This window comes from Eleutherodactylus coqui, chromosome 8 (assembly GCF_035609145.1).
Source record: "Eleutherodactylus coqui strain aEleCoq1 chromosome 8, aEleCoq1.hap1, whole genome shotgun sequence".
Classification (NCBI taxonomy): domain Eukaryota; kingdom Metazoa; phylum Chordata; class Amphibia; order Anura; family Eleutherodactylidae; genus Eleutherodactylus; species Eleutherodactylus coqui.
Window position 1 is genome coordinate 51,030,769 of NC_089844.1, and position 17,747 is coordinate 51,048,515.

A 17,747-nucleotide genomic window follows, 5' to 3' on the forward strand; every position below is an offset into this window, starting at 1 on the left:
ATATGCCTGGTATTGTCCGTATCTGACTCTCAGAAACGCACCCAAAAAAAGGTAGAACTTGCAATGTGGTGGCCATGGCAATATAGCCTACACAAGCTTGACTGTCAGAAAACCATATTCCCAGACCCTCCCCTTCTATGTTACAGGCAACTTCCAAATTTGAGGAACTTTTATAATCAGGAGTGCATTGCCCTCTGATATACAAAAAGGAACTTATCCCTGCAATGTAAGGAGCTACAAGACCTGCTCACATGTACGGGCCACTGACAGGATACGGACCCCCAACACACAACAGAACTGTAAGATCCTGGAGGCATTCACATGTTCCATGTCTGATTCTGTGTACCTGATCCGGTGCAGTGAATATCCTGTTGGTGGCCTTTATATCAGGGAAACAGAACAAAAACTGAGTCTGGATGAGATCTCATCGCCACACAATTAGAGAGGGAAAGACTGAATTACCTGTGGCAAAACATTTTTGTGGTCCTGGACACATGGAGCAGATGAGGGTTATCATACTGAAGGGCAATTTCAAGTCAGTGTCACAGAAGAATTGGGGAGTATAAATTTATGGCCATTTTGATACCCTCAAGAGTGAAAGGAACCTCGGAGCGGGGTTCTTGCATCAGTGGAGAATATGAAAGGTCTGAAGGAGGTCAAGAGGGGTGTCCTTGGGGAGGGCACTCAGGGAATGTGTGGGGATGCCTGGGGGTGTTGTGGGATGGTATCGTCTCTCCTGGGGGGGAATGGCTGGACCCAGAAGGGGTGCTTTTCCCAATCAGTATTTTAAAGATTTGGTAAAAAGTCCTACACTGATTTGAGGGAATCTGGTCATCCAATAGGTGGCACTGCAGAGGTATTGTTTCATCTGCCTTATGCGCCAGTCTGAAGAAGAGATAACACACAGGCCTGTCAGTCTTGGCACCAATGTAGAGATCATAAAACGGTCACATTCCTTGCCAGTGGACTGATTAAGTATTTACCTCTGCTCAACTTGTCTGGTATTGTTTAAAGTACAAACTAGTCTCCAATTTCTGTGACTATTTGTGTGTGTGTGTGTGTGTGTGTGTGTATATAATATACACAAAAAGTCACAGAAATTGGCGACTAGTTTGTACTTTAAACAACACCAGACAAATTGAGCAGAGGTGAATACTTCTGCTCAACGTGTGTGTGCGTGTGCGCCTCATCCCAGATCTGTTATATTATGCCTGAGGAAGGATTCTGAGAGGTACGAAAGTTTGCAAGAATATGCATTTGTTAGCCATTAAAAGGTGTCATATCTACAGGATTACTTTGTTTCTCTTACTAAGAACAATCCCAATATGACAAAAAAAATGCCGACCTGCAACTTTTAAATTTTATTTTTTTTACCAAAAATCTACTCTGTTTTCAAGCTGATTTGACTGAGAATAAAATTGCTGTTTACTTGCAAAATCATGTGTCGATTAACAATCAATTAGAAATTTCGCTCCCGATATGGTCGCTATGCGGGAACTCTCCCTTGCATTGCTATCAAAGCTTTTTTTTCTTTTGTTTTAGCATCAGTCTTTTTAGAGTGCTTTCACACGGATTCAGCGGCGTTGCTACTAAAATTGCATTAGAAAAGTTGCATACGTTTTTGCTGAAGTTTTCAACATGCTTGTGTTTTTTTATACGTTGAAAGCGTGTTTCTGCTGCTGTTCTTGTGCTACATAAACACTCCTGGGTGTGACGTGCCACGGCTTGTTCTAGCGGAATCCACCCTGGAGATACTCGTATCACTCCAATGCAGAGCTGCGGAGCTCAGGCCCTGAATCCACTAGAAAAAAATGTCCTTTTTAATTGCATCCTATTCATTACATTGGTAAAGTGCTTCAGCCTGGGACTCTGCAGTCAGATAATATTTGTTCTCTGGCAGCTCAACAGAAACACATCCTTACAATTCTAATAATGACTGCATCTTGCCATTTTACTGTAATGTTTTAATGGATCTAGATTCTCGAAAGCTGTAATAACCAGATGCATGGCTCATACTGTGTATATATGTATCTGTGTGGATGTAAGTACATTGGGCTATATGTATGTGTGGTCTGCTTGCTGCTCAATATTGGGAACTTTTTTTACTATAATTCTTGTCTTTCCTGTGTTTTGAGGGTGATTGAACTCTCTTAACTCTGCACACAGGGTAACGCGCAAGCCGTGGAGGAACTTCTAAAGAGCGGAGCTAACCCAAATGTTAAAGACAATGCTGGATGGACACCTTTGGTAAGTCTTTCGTGGCAACTTAATTAAATTTGTCATTTTAATATTAAGAAACCAACTTTATGCCACAGGGCAGATCAACATTTTCATAAGCCGTTATTCTATGTGCCACTAAATTGTGTCTACTATATACCTCCAATCCACCATCTGAATTGACCCTTCGGAGAGTCTACATGTTGCTGAATAGAAGAGGGTCTGCAGTCTTGTAGATATTTCCCAGCAGTTCCTGCATTTTCACTAATTCAGCCGATAACCACACAGAATCATTGTTTGCATATGCACAGAATATTTCATAAATGTTTAATAAATGAGGGTCCGTGATAGAAAAGTAAGGGTACCCCACCCCTTTTTGGCGAACCAAAGCAGCCAGTACAACAGTAGACAAAATCTAGAGCCGGCTGGGCTTTGGTGGAAATCTCTCCATTGTAGTATAAAAGAATTATGAAAATGGACAAGTGCCCCCAGCCTCAATGTTTTTGGATAAGTGGGGATCCAGGATCCAGAGGTCGGAACCCATCAGACATATACTGTTAAGGTATATCCTGTGAATATTCCATGTATATTTGAAGTTTGAATATCTTTTTCAGCCTCACTAAAATACAATATTTTCTAGGCATTGTAAAAACTACATACAGTTGACTTTGCTTCTCAGTATAGGAAGCACATAAAGTATAGTGACTTGTATTTCCAGGACATTTTTGGCACATGTAAGGTCTGTTACATGGACCCATTTAGTGTAGACATTGGAATGGGGGGGTGGGGGGTGAGCATACACACTGAATATGAGCTATAAAATGGTGAGAACCTAGCTGGATAATTGAAGCTACTGACCAGTTTTGGGAGAGAATTCTGTCCCAGGGCCATAGGAGGTATATTACCTGCAGTTGTTCTTTGCCAGCCCTCCGATTTGTCGATTTCTCTTCTGGCCTTCTAAAATGACTGACCCAATCTTCAGACTAACTAATATCCACAGTGCATTTGTAGTGTTAAACTAATAGTACACTGTATCTGCTCTCTGATTGGCCATAGCTGCTCATATGATCAGCAGTGGCCAATCAAAGTGCAGTGCCCAGTGTGCATTAGGTAGTTAGAAAACGGCAGCAGCTATGCATTCTGAACAGAGATGAGCGAGTATACTCGCTAAGGCTAACTACTCGAGCGAGTAGTGCCTTAGTCGAGTATCTGCCCGCTCGTCTGTAAAAATTCGGCTGCCGGCGCGGGTGACAGGGAGTGCGGGGGGGAGAGGGAGAAAGAGATCTTCCCTCCCTTCCTCCCCGCTCTCCCCCGCAGGCAGCCAAAGCTTTACAGGTGAGCGGACAGATACTCGACTAAGGCACTACTCGCTCGAGTAGTTAGCCTTAGCGAGTATGCTTGCTCATCTCTAATTCTGAACGTTAGAAACAGTTTCGGAACAGGAAGTCTTCTGGTGACCATGTGTGATCTAATTTTATAGGATACTTTCGTCACCATATTTTTTTTGGGTCAACTGCAGCTGTTCAGAATTCTCAATTTTCATTTTCTCTTATGGTTCAGTCAATCATGGGTTTTCACTTCTGTCGTTCTGTTATAATATAGGAGCAGAACAATGAAAGTGACGATGGTGCTGGATCCCTTATATGCCAAATATGAATAGTGGCGCTATACCCGATTGACTAGAAGGGGGTCTCTTGAGCCTCCTTCATGGTGCTGACATTGTACTAGGAAAAATAACACTGCATGCATATGATAGGGCACATAGATCTCTGATTAACAAAACCTAGCTTTTGTGCTTTTAGTGCAGCAAGAATAATTTATGTGTATTTTGGGCTCTCGTTCTGCATCTAGCATGAAGCTTGTAACCACGGACATACAGATGTGGTAGAGGTGCTGCTTCAACACCAGGCCCTAGTAAATACAACCGGATACCAGAATGACTCTCCGCTTCACGACGCTGTAAAAAATGGCCATACAGCCATCGTCCAGCTTCTTCTCCAGCATGGCGCTTCACAAGATGCGGTGTAAGTATTGCAGATTGTAGTGAATTCTTACAAGTAGAACTATGTAGGCTTGTCATTTCTCTGGCTGTAGTATTTAGCATTGATCTAGTTTGCATAACTTGTAAGAATTCTGTGTAACTAAAGACAAACTTATCACATTATTAGACTTCATTCTGTGCAATTATATCAGAAAACGTGTTTTTAACAACTGTCAGAGATGTGAAAGCATTCATAATTGTTCCGTACTCTTGCTGCACAGTCGAGCAAAAATTGATTTAATCATTAGTTTCTTACCATAATTGTCTCTTGAAAAGAAGGCTCGTCTCTGCAGCAAGATGATGGAATAGTGACACATAAAATTCTTAAGTGGGTTACCTAAGAAAAGGATTATTGTTCCTGTGAAGTCTTGCCTTTAAATCACAATAGTACTGCACATATTATGCTTCTTTCATTTTAATTGATTTAATGCAAACATAAAATTGTCAAAGCTGTATTCACATAGAAGGAATAATAATGGTGATCGCATTGCATGATGTACAGAGTTTAGTTACCACCTGTAACATTTTCTTCATCAAGAGCGTTATTGGTTTCCTTTTGCTAGTATATGGATGAGCTCATGTGGGTGGAATACATGGTCATCATCATGGAGGACATGAGCAGGGATACATTCTGGAGCAAAGTGTCATTTCATGGCCATCGTCGCCCAGTGTGCTCTGTATCTTGCCGGCTGTTTAGGTATGCAGCTGGTGTACAGCCACTTGGCTGCTGCAGACTCTACTGCAGTGTGGCTGTGCGAGGGAATAATGACTAGTGCTTTTTGCTTGACTGTATCTTATTGGGCTTTTCTTTCCTATAGTTTTAGGAACCAAATTGTATGTTACATTTTATTTCTTGCGATTTTCTCTCTGGTATTAGGGGAACGTAACCTAATTTATGTAGTGAAGCATCAACGTTGGCCGAACCATCATTTTGTGAATTGTCTCTCGGAGTTTATATTATTTATTGCTGTGAGCATTAATGGGATGATGCAGTAAATGGAAGTTCCGCATGTTGTGATACGTGGGTTTTATAAGAATGGAAATGAGAGAGGATTAATCAGGAACCAAAACCTGTGAGAGGAAAACAACTATGAAGATTGTGATAAGTCACACTTAGTGCACTTTTTTTTTTTTGCTTGGTTCCTACTTTCCTTGCCCCTTCCTCTCTTGCATTACCACATTTATTGTATGCATCATAGTTTGTTGTTTTCTCTTGTATTTCATCTGAAGCCTCCATTCTCCTTTTTGTGCTTTGACATTATGAAAGGGATCTTTTTTTAACCCATTCCCGCTGCAGGGCGTAAGTTTACGTCCTGGGAGCGGGGTACTTCCCGCAACAGGGCGTAAACTTACGTCCTGGAGATAGCGCTGGATCATATGTGATCCAGCGCTATCCCGCAGCGGGAGCCGGCTGTCAGTCACAGCCGGCGTCTCGCTGCAGCAGCGGGGGGACATCGGAGATGCGCCCGCCACTTTTAACCCCTTCCCTGCCGCGATCTAAGTAGATCGCGGCAGGGGAAGAGTTCACAGCAGGAGCGCGGCTCCCTCTGTGTCTCCGGCCGGAACTCGCGATGTCATCGCGAGAGCCCGGCCTGTCACCATGGCAACAGGACTCCAGACACTGGCGTCCTGTATTGCCTATGCCTGAGATCGCTGTATGAGCGATAAGGCATGGGAGAGCAGTAGCTCTGCCATGCCTTATGACAGCGATCATCAGGGCAGTGGTTAAAGTCCCTCAGAGGGACACAAACAGTGTAAAAAAAAGAAAGATTTAAAAAATGAATTAAAAAAATGTAAAAAAAAAAGAGTAAAAAACCCATTTTTTATGCTTTTTCTCAGATTAGCATAAAAAAAGGTTAAAAAAAAATAAAACCCCACATATTTGGTATTGTCACGTCCGTAACGATGCGTACAATAAGTTGCACATGCTTTTGACTGTGCACCGAAAAAAACGCTAAAAAAAAAGCTAAAAAACTGAGGCAAAATGCTCATTTTTAGCATTTTGCCTCACTAAAAACGCAATAAAAGTGATCAAAAAAGTCGTATGTACGCCAAAATGGTACCAATAAAATCTACAGCTCGTCTCGCAAAAAATAAGCCCTCATAGAGCTCTGTACATCAAAAAATAAAAAAGTTACGTGACTTTGAATGCAGCAATTTAGAATAGAAAAAAGATTTCCAAAAAAAAGGGTTTTTATTGCAGAAAAGTGGGAAAACCTAAAAAAAATGTTAGAATTTTGGTATCGTTGTAACCGTACCGGTCTGCAGAAAAAATGGAAAGTCTCATTTATGCTGCATGATTAACGGTGTAAAAAAAAAATAAAAAAATCTATGGCAGAATTGATGCGTTTTCTCTCTCTGCTATCATTAAAAAAAAAAAATAAAATTTACAATATAGTCTATGTACCCAAAATTGGCATCGATAAAAACTACAGTTCGCCACGCAAAAAACAAGCCCTTATACGGCCGCGTCCACAGAAAAATAAAAAAGTTATGGCTTTTGAAAAATGGAGATGGAAAAATACCAAAAAATCGCTTGGTCCTCAACGCCAAAATAGGCCATGTCATGAAGGGGTTAAAGGGGTTGTCTCGTGAAATCAAGTAGTGTTCAGCACTTCTGTATGGCCATATTAATGCACTTTGTAATATACATCGTGCATTAATTATGAGCCATACAGAAGTTATTCACTTACCTGCTCCGTTGCTAGCGTCCCCGTCGCCATGGATCCGTCTAAATTCGCTGTCTTCTGGCGTTTTTAGATGCGCTTGCGCAGTCCGGTCTTCTCCCTGGTGAATAGGGCCGCTCGTGCCGGAGAGCTGGTCCTCGAAGCTCCGCCCCGTCACGTGTGCCGATTCCAGCCAATCAGGAGGCTGGAATCGGCAATGGACCGCACAGAGCCCACGGTACACCATGGGAGAAGACCCGCGGTGCATTGTGGGTGAAGATCCCGGCGGCCATCTTGGTAAAGGAAGAAAGAAGTCGCCGCAGCGCGGGGATTCGGGTAAGTAATAAACTTTTTTTTTTTTTTTAACCCATCCCTTGGGTTTGTCTCGCGCCGAACGGGGGGCCTATTGAATAAAAAAAAAAAACCCCGTTTCGGCGTGAGACAACCCCTTTAAGATTGTATACTTTTATTTAAGAAAAGAAAACCTTTTTTGTGTACTTGTTTTATATTGTTGACAATTCTTTATTGCCGTGTTTTTTGTTTTTTTTTATTGTTTGTTTGATTTTTCTGACATGCTTGTTGATGGACCTGCAAGTTCAGGGCTCAGAAAGCATTCCCTGTGAAGCATGCTCCTCTCAGTGCTCTTGTATGCGTATGTTTTCACTCCTCCCTCTCGCTTGCTAACATTGCTGTGCAAGTTGCAGAAAGTTGCACGAACTTCCATTATTGCACAAATACCTGTAGCCGGCCCGTTACTTACTTTCCTCCATTATAGCAGGCTGTAACATATCAAGCTGCCGTCTATCTCAAAATTGTAGAAAATGCAATTTCAGGAACATATAACACATAAAGTAATACTGACCTGCTCTGATCACAGATGTCTCCGGAAAAGGCGATGAGAGACCAGGGACTGAAATTGGGTAGTAATTTATGACTCGTGCTACGCATAGTTTTGTTTATAATTAGAGATGAGCGAGTATACTCGCTAAGGCACATTACTCGAGTGAGTAGTGCCTTAGCCGAGTATCTCCCCGCTCGTCTCTAAAGATTAGCGGGCCGGTGACAGGTGAGTTGTGGCGGGGAGCGGGGGGGGGGGGGGGGAGAGGGAGAGAGAGATCTCGCCGCTCTCCCCCGCAGGTCCCCGGACCCTGAATGTTTAGAGACGAGCGGGGAGATACTCGGCTGAGGCACTACTCGCTCGAGTAATGTGCCGTAGCGAGTATACTCGCTCATCTCTATAATCATTAACCATGAAGTAGGAGCTGCATCTATCTGGTAGATGTAGCAATAACAAGCTTAAAAGCGATTTACCAAGTAAAATGCAACAAAACTCTGCTTTTGGCACACTTTAGACCCCAAGGGATAGCATAAGGAAAAGTGTCTAGCAACATGCACAAAATTTACTGCACAGCGTGCCCAACTGTGATAGATTTGACGCAGTCTACATGGTGATGGTTTTAAGAATTCTTTGTAAGTAAAGACACATACATATTGCAAAATAGCGCTTCATTGCATCCTGCTCAATTCAGGTAACTATTAAGAAAATGTGTGAAGATATTACCCTGTATCAGTATCCCTCTACATAACACAATATATCGCTATAGTTGCTTTACTTGTGCAGCTGACATATCACATATATGATGTATGATGCATGTGATCTGTTAAATCTACAGGGGGTGGACAAAGATATGAAAACCCGACACGAAATGCATGGGATTTTAATCATTAGCACCGAGCTGCCCTATTGACCCTGCTTGGTTGAGAGCTTTCCCACCAAATTTGTGTTTACTTCACCTCTTGCCCTGCTCTGGATGGTTTTGTGAGGCCAGTTGGTAAAAGAAAACCTTTTTTGTGTATTTGAATTACACTGTTGACACTTCTGTATTGCTGTTGGTAACAGCAGCTGAGTGGCTCCAACTCCTGACCAATAGAACCTTGTTGCCCGGGCAGATGTTCACTTCTGCCCGGTGGCATCTGTGTCTTATTAGCTCCACTTAAGTCACATGGGATTCAATAACACATGTAGAAACCGATTTTTAAGGTATGCATTTCGTATGGGGTTTCCATATTTTTTTCGACCCCTGAATATTGCATACTGTTTACATTGGCTTAGTTATAGTCATAATTATGACCACTGATTGAAAATACTGAAGAGTTGTCAAATCTCTGTTCAATCCTGGCCTTCAACTGGATTTGGATAAATTATTAAAGAACATCCATAAAGGGGTCTTGTAAAGCGATAGCATAGCAGTAGGTTATGCCATCACTTTATGATCCGTGGGAGTCCGACCTCTGGGATCCACACCAATTCTGAGAATAAAGGGACCACCCAATGTACGGAAACTGCAGCATAACTCCACTTTACTGAATGAGGTTGCCTACAGGTAAGTACATAGCTCGGTGGCTGGGAGAACCCTTTATGCCATGCAAACCTGAAGGTGGTGTAATGCTAAATCAGCACTGCAGCCCCTTAATACTTGGGAACAGTGGGGATCCCCATCATAAAGTGATCGCACACCCTACCTAGCAATATGTTTTTACTTTACAAGATGCTATATCCCTTTAATCAACATGCTTTACTCTCTCTTTACTAGACTTTCATATTAAGATTTTTGCATATGCCATCCATATTACATGTTGTCAGGCTTTGGATCGGAGTAGCGATGGCTTTTAAATGCCTCCATCAGTGCTCCTCCTAAAACCCTATAGTCAAGAGAATGCTTTGTGAAATTAGTTTTGCCTTTTGGAAAACAACCGAAATGAGAGGATGGGTAAAGCTGCCATGGTTCACTAGTCTAACTTTTATTTTGGCCCTTTTGGATTCAGGACTTCTGAGACTTTGCATGCTATTTAGCAAATCAAGCAGGATGGGAGATCATCCGGGAGGTATTACTCTAATATTGAGGTTTAAATAATGTCGTCTTAGTTATATCATTGGCTCTGATACAAAGCTATGCATAGAAAGCAAGCAAAATCATGACATCTAGATCACAATCATCGGCAATTTGAAGCATCAGGAGCTTACAACACCGCATTTAAACAATTAGGGAAGCTCCAATTTATGTAAATCTGACAGCATAAAATCTGTTCTCCAGCACGTTTCAATTAAGCGCTTAATCGGATTCTATAATGTTAGTGCTTTTCAAATTGCTCGGCTTTCTTATTGAAAAGGTATGTCTAGATATGTTTGTGTGTAGATCTTCGCATAAGAGACAAGGAGGTGCTCTCTTCAGGTGCCAAGTCTGAAATCTCTAAGATTCCACAGTTCTGCTGCTTTCCCCTCCATTCAAAGCATTCCCCCTGTGTAGGCAAGATAGCAAAGCGCAAATGGAAAATGTGATCTGGACCATTGGACCTATTAATTGCCCCCGCTGGTCTAGTTAATTTTTTTCCCTTAAGTTAATCTTCTGCACAGAACTAATTTATATTTTTATAGCGGCTTTTCTTCATGTACAGTCTCCAATTCCTGTGCCTCCCCCTGGCCTAGGCACAGCCAGCCAAGTCATTGACAAATTAGATCTGCACATTTTGCAATTTCACAGTTGTTCATAAACACTTCAGCTGAAATGGACTGTCCTGCCTGCTTTTCATGCACAGCAGGACTAGTATTAGCAAAAGCTGTTTCCATTCTCCATTTTTCACTAAGGATATGAAATTCTGGTAGGTGTGTGTCCGGATTTACTTATTCCAAACGAATTGGAGCTTTGCATTAAGTACTTCATATTTAAGGGTCTGCCATCGAGTTCTTTATCTATCGCGTTTTCTCTGAAATTGAGAAGAAAGGCTTGTTTTAGGACTATATAATTTTATTAAGATGGCCGAGGCGGGAAAAAAAAGTATTTAAAAAGACAAATTGGTTCAAAACTAAAACAAGCATAGGCAATCTTTTCTATTCTACATCTGGGTGCACCCCAGCCTTGCATGCTGCTATGTAATCAGCATTATTGAGTTGTACTGAGAGGTGGTCTTCGTGCTGTCGAGTTCTGATTGCTTTGCTTGCTGCTAAGTGAGTAACCGTTTCCACTCACAACAAATAGTTGGCTTGTAAAATTTTTTTTTTTAAATGGCCATATCTTAGTAAATCACAAGACAAAGGTATAAATACTGAAGGGGTCCTCTTTACAGCTCCCACATTTACATTCTGTGATAAATGACCGAAAATAGTTGGAAAGGTTCATTGGGTTCAACCCTCTGGGATGATTAGGGGATCCTGCATTGAGCAGACAGATGTCTCTACAGCCTCTGTTTGAAGACTTCCTTTGAAGTAGAACTTGCCACCTCCTGTGGCAGCCTGTTCCACTCATTGATCGCTTGTCATTGGGATAGTATTGGAGGAGGTGTAAGTTAGGACTAATGGCCATTTTAGACAGTAAGAGAATCTCACGATTCTTGTTTGCCTGACAGAATGAGCTGGTGACGTCCTCACCAGCTCGTTCGTGCTCAGGCAGCCTGTTCAGACTGCACGATTCTTGAAAAACTTGTAGTTCTCATTGACTTATTTAGTGTTTCACATTCCCCTGTGAAACACTGAATGATCAGTGCTTAAACTGGCCAACAAGTTAACGAGCCGAGACTGACTTTTTTTTTATGGCATTGAACGATGAACAAGAACCTCACGATTCTCATTTGTGGTTCAGTCGTTGGCTCGCGTTGAAACTGAACAATTGGCGTTGAATTTTGCTCGTTTTACGATTTTCTGAATGATATTTTTTAACACCACTCTAAAAGCCTTGCCATATTCCACTGTGCTGTCGACTTTTAGTCCGGAAATGTAAATATCTCAAACTCTGCCAGTGGATGTTTAATTGAAACCAGTGGTACTGTGCATGTAAGTTATTATATGCCAGGTCTTGGAATCGGATCAAGTACCTTTCTTCAACGGATAGAAGTTTTCAATCTCTTGAGTAATGTGTGTGCAAGTGATTTATCAGCATAGTAAAACAACCTACCTAATATTGTGTAGGTCCTCCTTGTGCCACTAAAACAGATTTGACCTGTCAACACACATACTCCAATATGTATGAAGGTGTGGTATCTGGCACCAAGGTTTTAGCAACAGATCTTTTAAGTCCTATAAGTAGCGAGGTAGAGCCTCTGTGGATCATACTTGTTTTTCTAGCACTTCCCACAGATGCCTGATCAGATTGAGATCTGGGAAGTTTTGAGGCCAAGTCATTACCATTGTCATGTTCCTCGAACCATTCCTCAGACATTTTTCTTTCAGAGTGCATTGTCCTGCTAGGAGGCCACTGCCATTGCGGAATAACATTGTCATGAAGGGGGTTCTTGATCTGCGATAATAAGGTAGATCCCAATACCCAAGGTTTTCCAGCAGAACATTGCCAAGAGCTTCACACTGCCTCCGTTGGCCTGCCTTCTTCTCTTAGTGCTGTCTGTGGCCTACAGTTCGTAAAGGACAAGAACGCAGCTGGCTGCCCAATGATCTAAAACAGAAAACCTGCTTCAACTCATCAAGCCACCTTCGTTGACAGTAGACAGGGGTCTGCATGGGTACCCTAACTGTTCTGCAGCTATGCAGCAAGCTTCGATAGTGTGTATACTGACGCCTTAGCTTGTATTAACACTTTTTAGAAATTTGTGCTGCAATAGCTTTTTTGTAGGACTAGACCAGAGACTCATTTGCTCTGCATGAACATCATTGAGCCTTGGGTGCCCATGATCTTCTTGCCTAGTCACCAGATGATCTTTTTTGGCCCACTTTTAAGAAGTACTAACCACTTCATATCAGGAACACCCTAGAAGACCTGTCGTCTTGAAGATGTTTTGACCCAGTCGTCTAGTCTTCACAATTTAAAGGTCCATTTAGACGCAACGATTAACGCTCAAAGTTTAAGCGATCAAAAGTGAGCGATAGTTTTTGCTTTTAAAGACTACCAATTAAACTTAACGATTATCATTGGAAAATAGACGATAAACAATGATTGACTGGCATGTGCATCAGTGAAGGTAAAAAGAGAGGTATGAAAGACAATGATCGAATTACTAACGAGAAGTGCATAATGGACGCACGTTTACACGTAGCTGTTATCGCTCACTTTCAACAATTGTAACGAATTTTGAGCGAAATTTGTCTAAATGGGCCTTTAGTCCTTGCCAAGATTGCCTGTTTTTCCCACTTTCAACACGTCAACTTCAGGGACTAATTATTTTACTTGCTGCCTAATATTTCTCACCCCTTGGCAGGTGACATTGTAACAAGATAATCCATATTATTCACTTCACCTGTCACTGTTATGGTTAATTTGTGTATTTGTGTGTGTGTGTGTGTGTATATCCATGTATGTGTACGTGATATAATATATAATTTATCATATGCTTGCATTGCCCATGTTCAACAAATAGATGCCATCAATGTATTCATAGTGATGTGATTACGTAGAGATACATTTGTCACCAAGCCTAGATTGTACCTGAGAAAGTAGCTGGCTTTATGAAGGGCCAAATACCTGCCCCTTTGATGCATGCCAGAACAGAGCAGCGTGACAGTATTTAATGGGCTGGAACTCCCAGGATGCCGTGCTGAGGCTGAACCAATTATCCGTTAATCTGGAGCATTTGTAATGTGCCAGCTCCCAGCATATTATTAATGCAAGAGAACCGGGGCTTTTATTAGTGCAAAATTAATCAGGGCATCCCAGAAAAGAGCTGATCCAAAAGTTCTGTTCACCGAAGCTGTTTAACCCCTTGTTTGCTGCTGTTTCAGGTGCACTTTTAGCAAGTATACCAAACGGCTAAGTCTCGTGTATGGGTTTTTTTCCGTTTTATATACACTGCTTATTTTATATAAATTTTATTTTAAGTTGGGGGAAAGTTATATGCAGCTGTCTAATTTTACTGAGCTGTATAGTTTCTGAATGGCTAAAGAGTTGGAAGTTTGTATATTGAAATAGACTACTGTCTACATTTTAGTATATGGTTACTATTTTGCAAACTTGTATAGAGGCCATTTGCAGGGCCTTTTTTAATTGCCTTTGTGTACTTTTACATAGGTTCATAGCCGCCCAAATAATCGCTCAAACGTGATTTATGGGCGAATGTTGTAAACACAGGAGCCAACAGGACGAGTGAGCGAGAATTGCTCACTTGATGATGTGTTTTTTTTGTTGTTTTTTTTTAAGCAACTGTTGGCAGGGTTGAACAGGAAGTTTTTTGTTTATAAATGACTTCCTGTTTACTGTGAATGGAGGCAGATAGCTCAAAGGATCTCCAGCACACTCCGCCTCCATTCAGTGAGCAACTATAGCTCTTGTCTAAAGTCCGAAAACACTGTAACCTCATTTATGTACAATGCCTGATGCAATTTTTTTTTTGACCTGTAATTTCCAGGTTGTAGATCTGGATATACACTGATAGGGAATATGTGATACAAATTGGGAAAATGCAGTGCCTATTTAAATGTGTACACTCTTGCTGGTTTTCACATACGCAGATGTCTGTTGAATCACTTTATTTACCTAAAATTTAATCGGTCTGCTTTAAAAAAAAAAATCACTCATTGCTGGCCACTCCCTGTTGTCTTGTGAAATCTGTGTCTAGCGACACAGACAGAGATTGATGGATGGGGAGTTTGCTTGCTGCTGTCTCATAATGTCCATAGAAGTCTATGGAGATGGGAGGGAGATGGTGAGAGCTGCTGAAGGGAAAATGAGTAAGAAAGACCCACACAGAGACGTGGTTTCAGCTTCCAGTGTTTCATCTCTGTGGATTCACTGTTGTACTGCTGTATAATGTTCTCCATGCTGCTGATACTTCAGTGTGTGTGTGTGTGTGTGTGTGTGTGTGTGTGTGTGTGTGTGTGTGTGTGTGTGTGTGTGTGTGTGTGTGTGTGTGTGTGTGTGTGTGTGTGTGTGTGTGTGTGTGTGTGTGTGTGTGTGTGTGTGTGTGTGTGTGTGTGTGTGTGTGTGTGTGTGTGTGTGTGTGTGGATAGATACAGGAAAGCAGGATCTCCTCTTCTCTCTGTGTGCTGTTTATGGGAGACATCATGGCAGCTAGTCTGCTTCCCATCAGCTCAAGGAAAACTGGATATTAGAAATGGAGCCTGCAGATGGGAAAACTGCTGATTGTAACTGCAGAATACAAGTTGTACAATGGCCAGAAATTCTGTTACTCCTCATGAACGCACATGGCAGCTTATTCTGAAAAGTCATCTGAAAGTGTTCTCAGGCTTTGAATATCCAAGAATACTGGCTTTTCTGGGACTGTACTGCCTTGAGCCTTTTGGTAGAGCAAATAGAAAACCTAATATTATGAGATTTGTGCTGTGAAACTGAAGCGCCAGGCTTTCACTTGGCCGTGTGTAGAGGAAGGATTCCTAAGGCTGTTTGGTTCATGTTGTATCACCAGCAAACAGACAACATTGGTGTGAGAGGAGAGAGACGTTGGCTTCTGTGTTTTATTCGCCTTGCTTGATTCAGCAGCTTGTCCGCCTGCGGTCCATCTGTCTTGCCTGCAATTCCAAGGCTTATGTTTTTGTGTATGTATTGAGAGTCCAATCTACAGAGAAACAAGACATGGGAAATAAAACTTGATTCTCGCTAATGTACCTAGTTAAGAATCCAGTCACATATTGTATTTACTTAAAACCCATCTGTGCTTGTTTTACCAGTAATATATTCGGTCTGCGGCCTGTAGACTATGCAGAAACAGAGGAGATAAAGTCGGCTTTACTGAAAACGCAGACAAAAAAGCAGCTTTGCAGTCCGGGCCCTACAGTAAGTAGTGAAGTCTGCCTCATCATACAGAACTGCTACAATATATTGTCTGTGGCTGTAAATATATCTCTGCTGTTTACACAGTTATGCTAGTAAATCTTAAAGGAAAATACCCTTTTTAGAAGGTTGCTGCTTTCGTCTAATTGAAATCTGTGCCTCTTAAATGGGTATTTCCCTCCTAAAAAGGGATGGCCTATTCCTACAATATGGGATTACTCCTTGATGGGTGATAGTCTGACTTCTGGGACCTCAGCTGAACGAGAATGAAGGGGGTAGAAGCAGTGTTATGCACAGAGTGACTACAAAAAATGTTCATTTAGATACCCAGCAGTAGGACAGGAACGTTACTGGGCAAAGACAAAAAAGTCTAAGGCCGGACACTACTGAAGCCAGCGATTGGGGTGTGTATACGGAGTGACACTGCTGTAGCATGTAAACGGGGCCCGGTAGGGATCTAGAACGCATGAGCACACCTTTTTCACCCTACTTTATACCATTCCCTATAGTAAAAACAAAACCTAACTCTGGTAACCCATTTAAGGGTGCGTCACATCATACAGATTTGGCATGGGCAGATCTACCGTAGCTTCTTTTTTGTAAAGCTAATTTAGAGCAATACTACACAGCTGAAATTTCTGTCGGATGTACATGGAAATAAGCCCCACTGCAATTGCAGATTTTTTTTCTTTGTTAGTGTGAAATTGGTGCAAATTTTATATTTTGGGTTTTGAAATCGGTGCATGTTTCTTCATAATATGAATGGGGTATAAAACGCCACATTCACATTCGTTGCTGGAGAAATGTCAGAGAACTTAGAGTCTATGCTTATACCCTTAGGTTGTTTCCTTGACTTTCGTGAAGTTGGCTCTTTTGTTTTTCAATTTCAGTGGAGAAATTGAGAAACCTAGAGGCTGCTTCATTATTATATTTCAGTAGGCCTTTCTGCCCTGCTAAGGGCGAGGTAGTGTTTCTAGCTTTTCAATTCAAGAGGTGAGCCAAAAAGCCTCTTGAAGGAGCCCCAAGAGGCAGGGCTTTAGTTAGGAATTGGTGAGCACGTTCCACCGCAAACATAAAGGGAATACATCTTCCAGTGTAGTTTTCAACCATGTTTCAATGAACTGCTCTGGAGGTTGCCCCTCAGAACCTTCTGATTGGCCGATAAACAGTATATTATTCCGGTGTAATCGATTTTCTAAATCATTGGCCTTCTGTTGGCAGATATCCACTTTTGTAGTATTAGATGACATTGCAGGAACTAATCCTGAAAGTCTATCTTCTACTTGCGATATCCAGCACTCCACTTCTGACACGTGGCCTCCAAGAGATTTACATTTCTTGGTGTAAAAGTCCCACATCAAATTTGATCCCCTCAATTTTCGCAGTGAGGGACGTCTTGTAGGCAGTGATGGCATGAAGTAATTTGCTAAGCAACTTCTGTCCTCCTTCCTGCTCATTTCCAGGCTGAAGTGCTTGTTAGGGGTTCCACACATTTACCGATATAGCTTTTTAAAAGCATAAGAGCCCTCATGGAGATCGCCACGGGCATAAGCCTTTCGTTTTTTAACTGCTGATAGGTCTCTGTAACGGCTTATGAGTTTAATTGCATTAAAAGGACTATGTAATGAGACCCAACTGCTCTGACATTATTTAAGAATAATCCAATGCAGATGATTAAATATAGTATAATATAGCACTTGTTAACCCTTTCCAATCCACTGTCTGACCTCTGAAGACATTATGATTTAACCCCTTAATGACGCGGCCATTTTTCTTTTTCCATTTTCGTTTTTTCCTCCCCCCTTTAACCCCTTGAGTGGCACGCCCGGAAATTTTCCGGGACGAGCTCCACTGCTCATAGCAACATAGCCCGGAAGATTTCCGGGCTATGTATCACTATGGGAGCTGCAGAGCACAATGCCACAAGCTGTGGCAGTGTGATCTGCCTGCACAGACCCACAGAGAACAAAGCAAGGGCTTTGAAAAACCAGCAGAAGATATTGCCGATGTGCCGGCAATCTGCTTTGTTTACAGGTTGCCATAGAGACCATCGGCTTGTCAGAAGCAAGCCGATGGTCTCTGTGGCAGGGAGAG

General features: G+C 41.9%; 1 protein-coding gene across 1 annotated transcript in view; it reads left to right on the plus strand.

Annotated features, from left to right (window-relative positions):
• The window catches only part of BARD1 (BRCA1 associated RING domain 1), a 64,080-nt gene that overhangs the window by 37,254 nt on the left and 9,079 nt on the right, over positions 1-17,747 (plus strand). Inside the window, exons 5-7 of the mRNA XM_066575620.1 lie at positions 2,167-2,247; positions 4,069-4,241; positions 15,551-15,656. Coding sequence (XP_066431717.1) covers positions 2,167-2,247; positions 4,069-4,241; positions 15,551-15,656 — 360 coding nt within the window. The remainder of the gene's footprint in view (positions 1-2,166; positions 2,248-4,068; positions 4,242-15,550; positions 15,657-17,747) is intronic.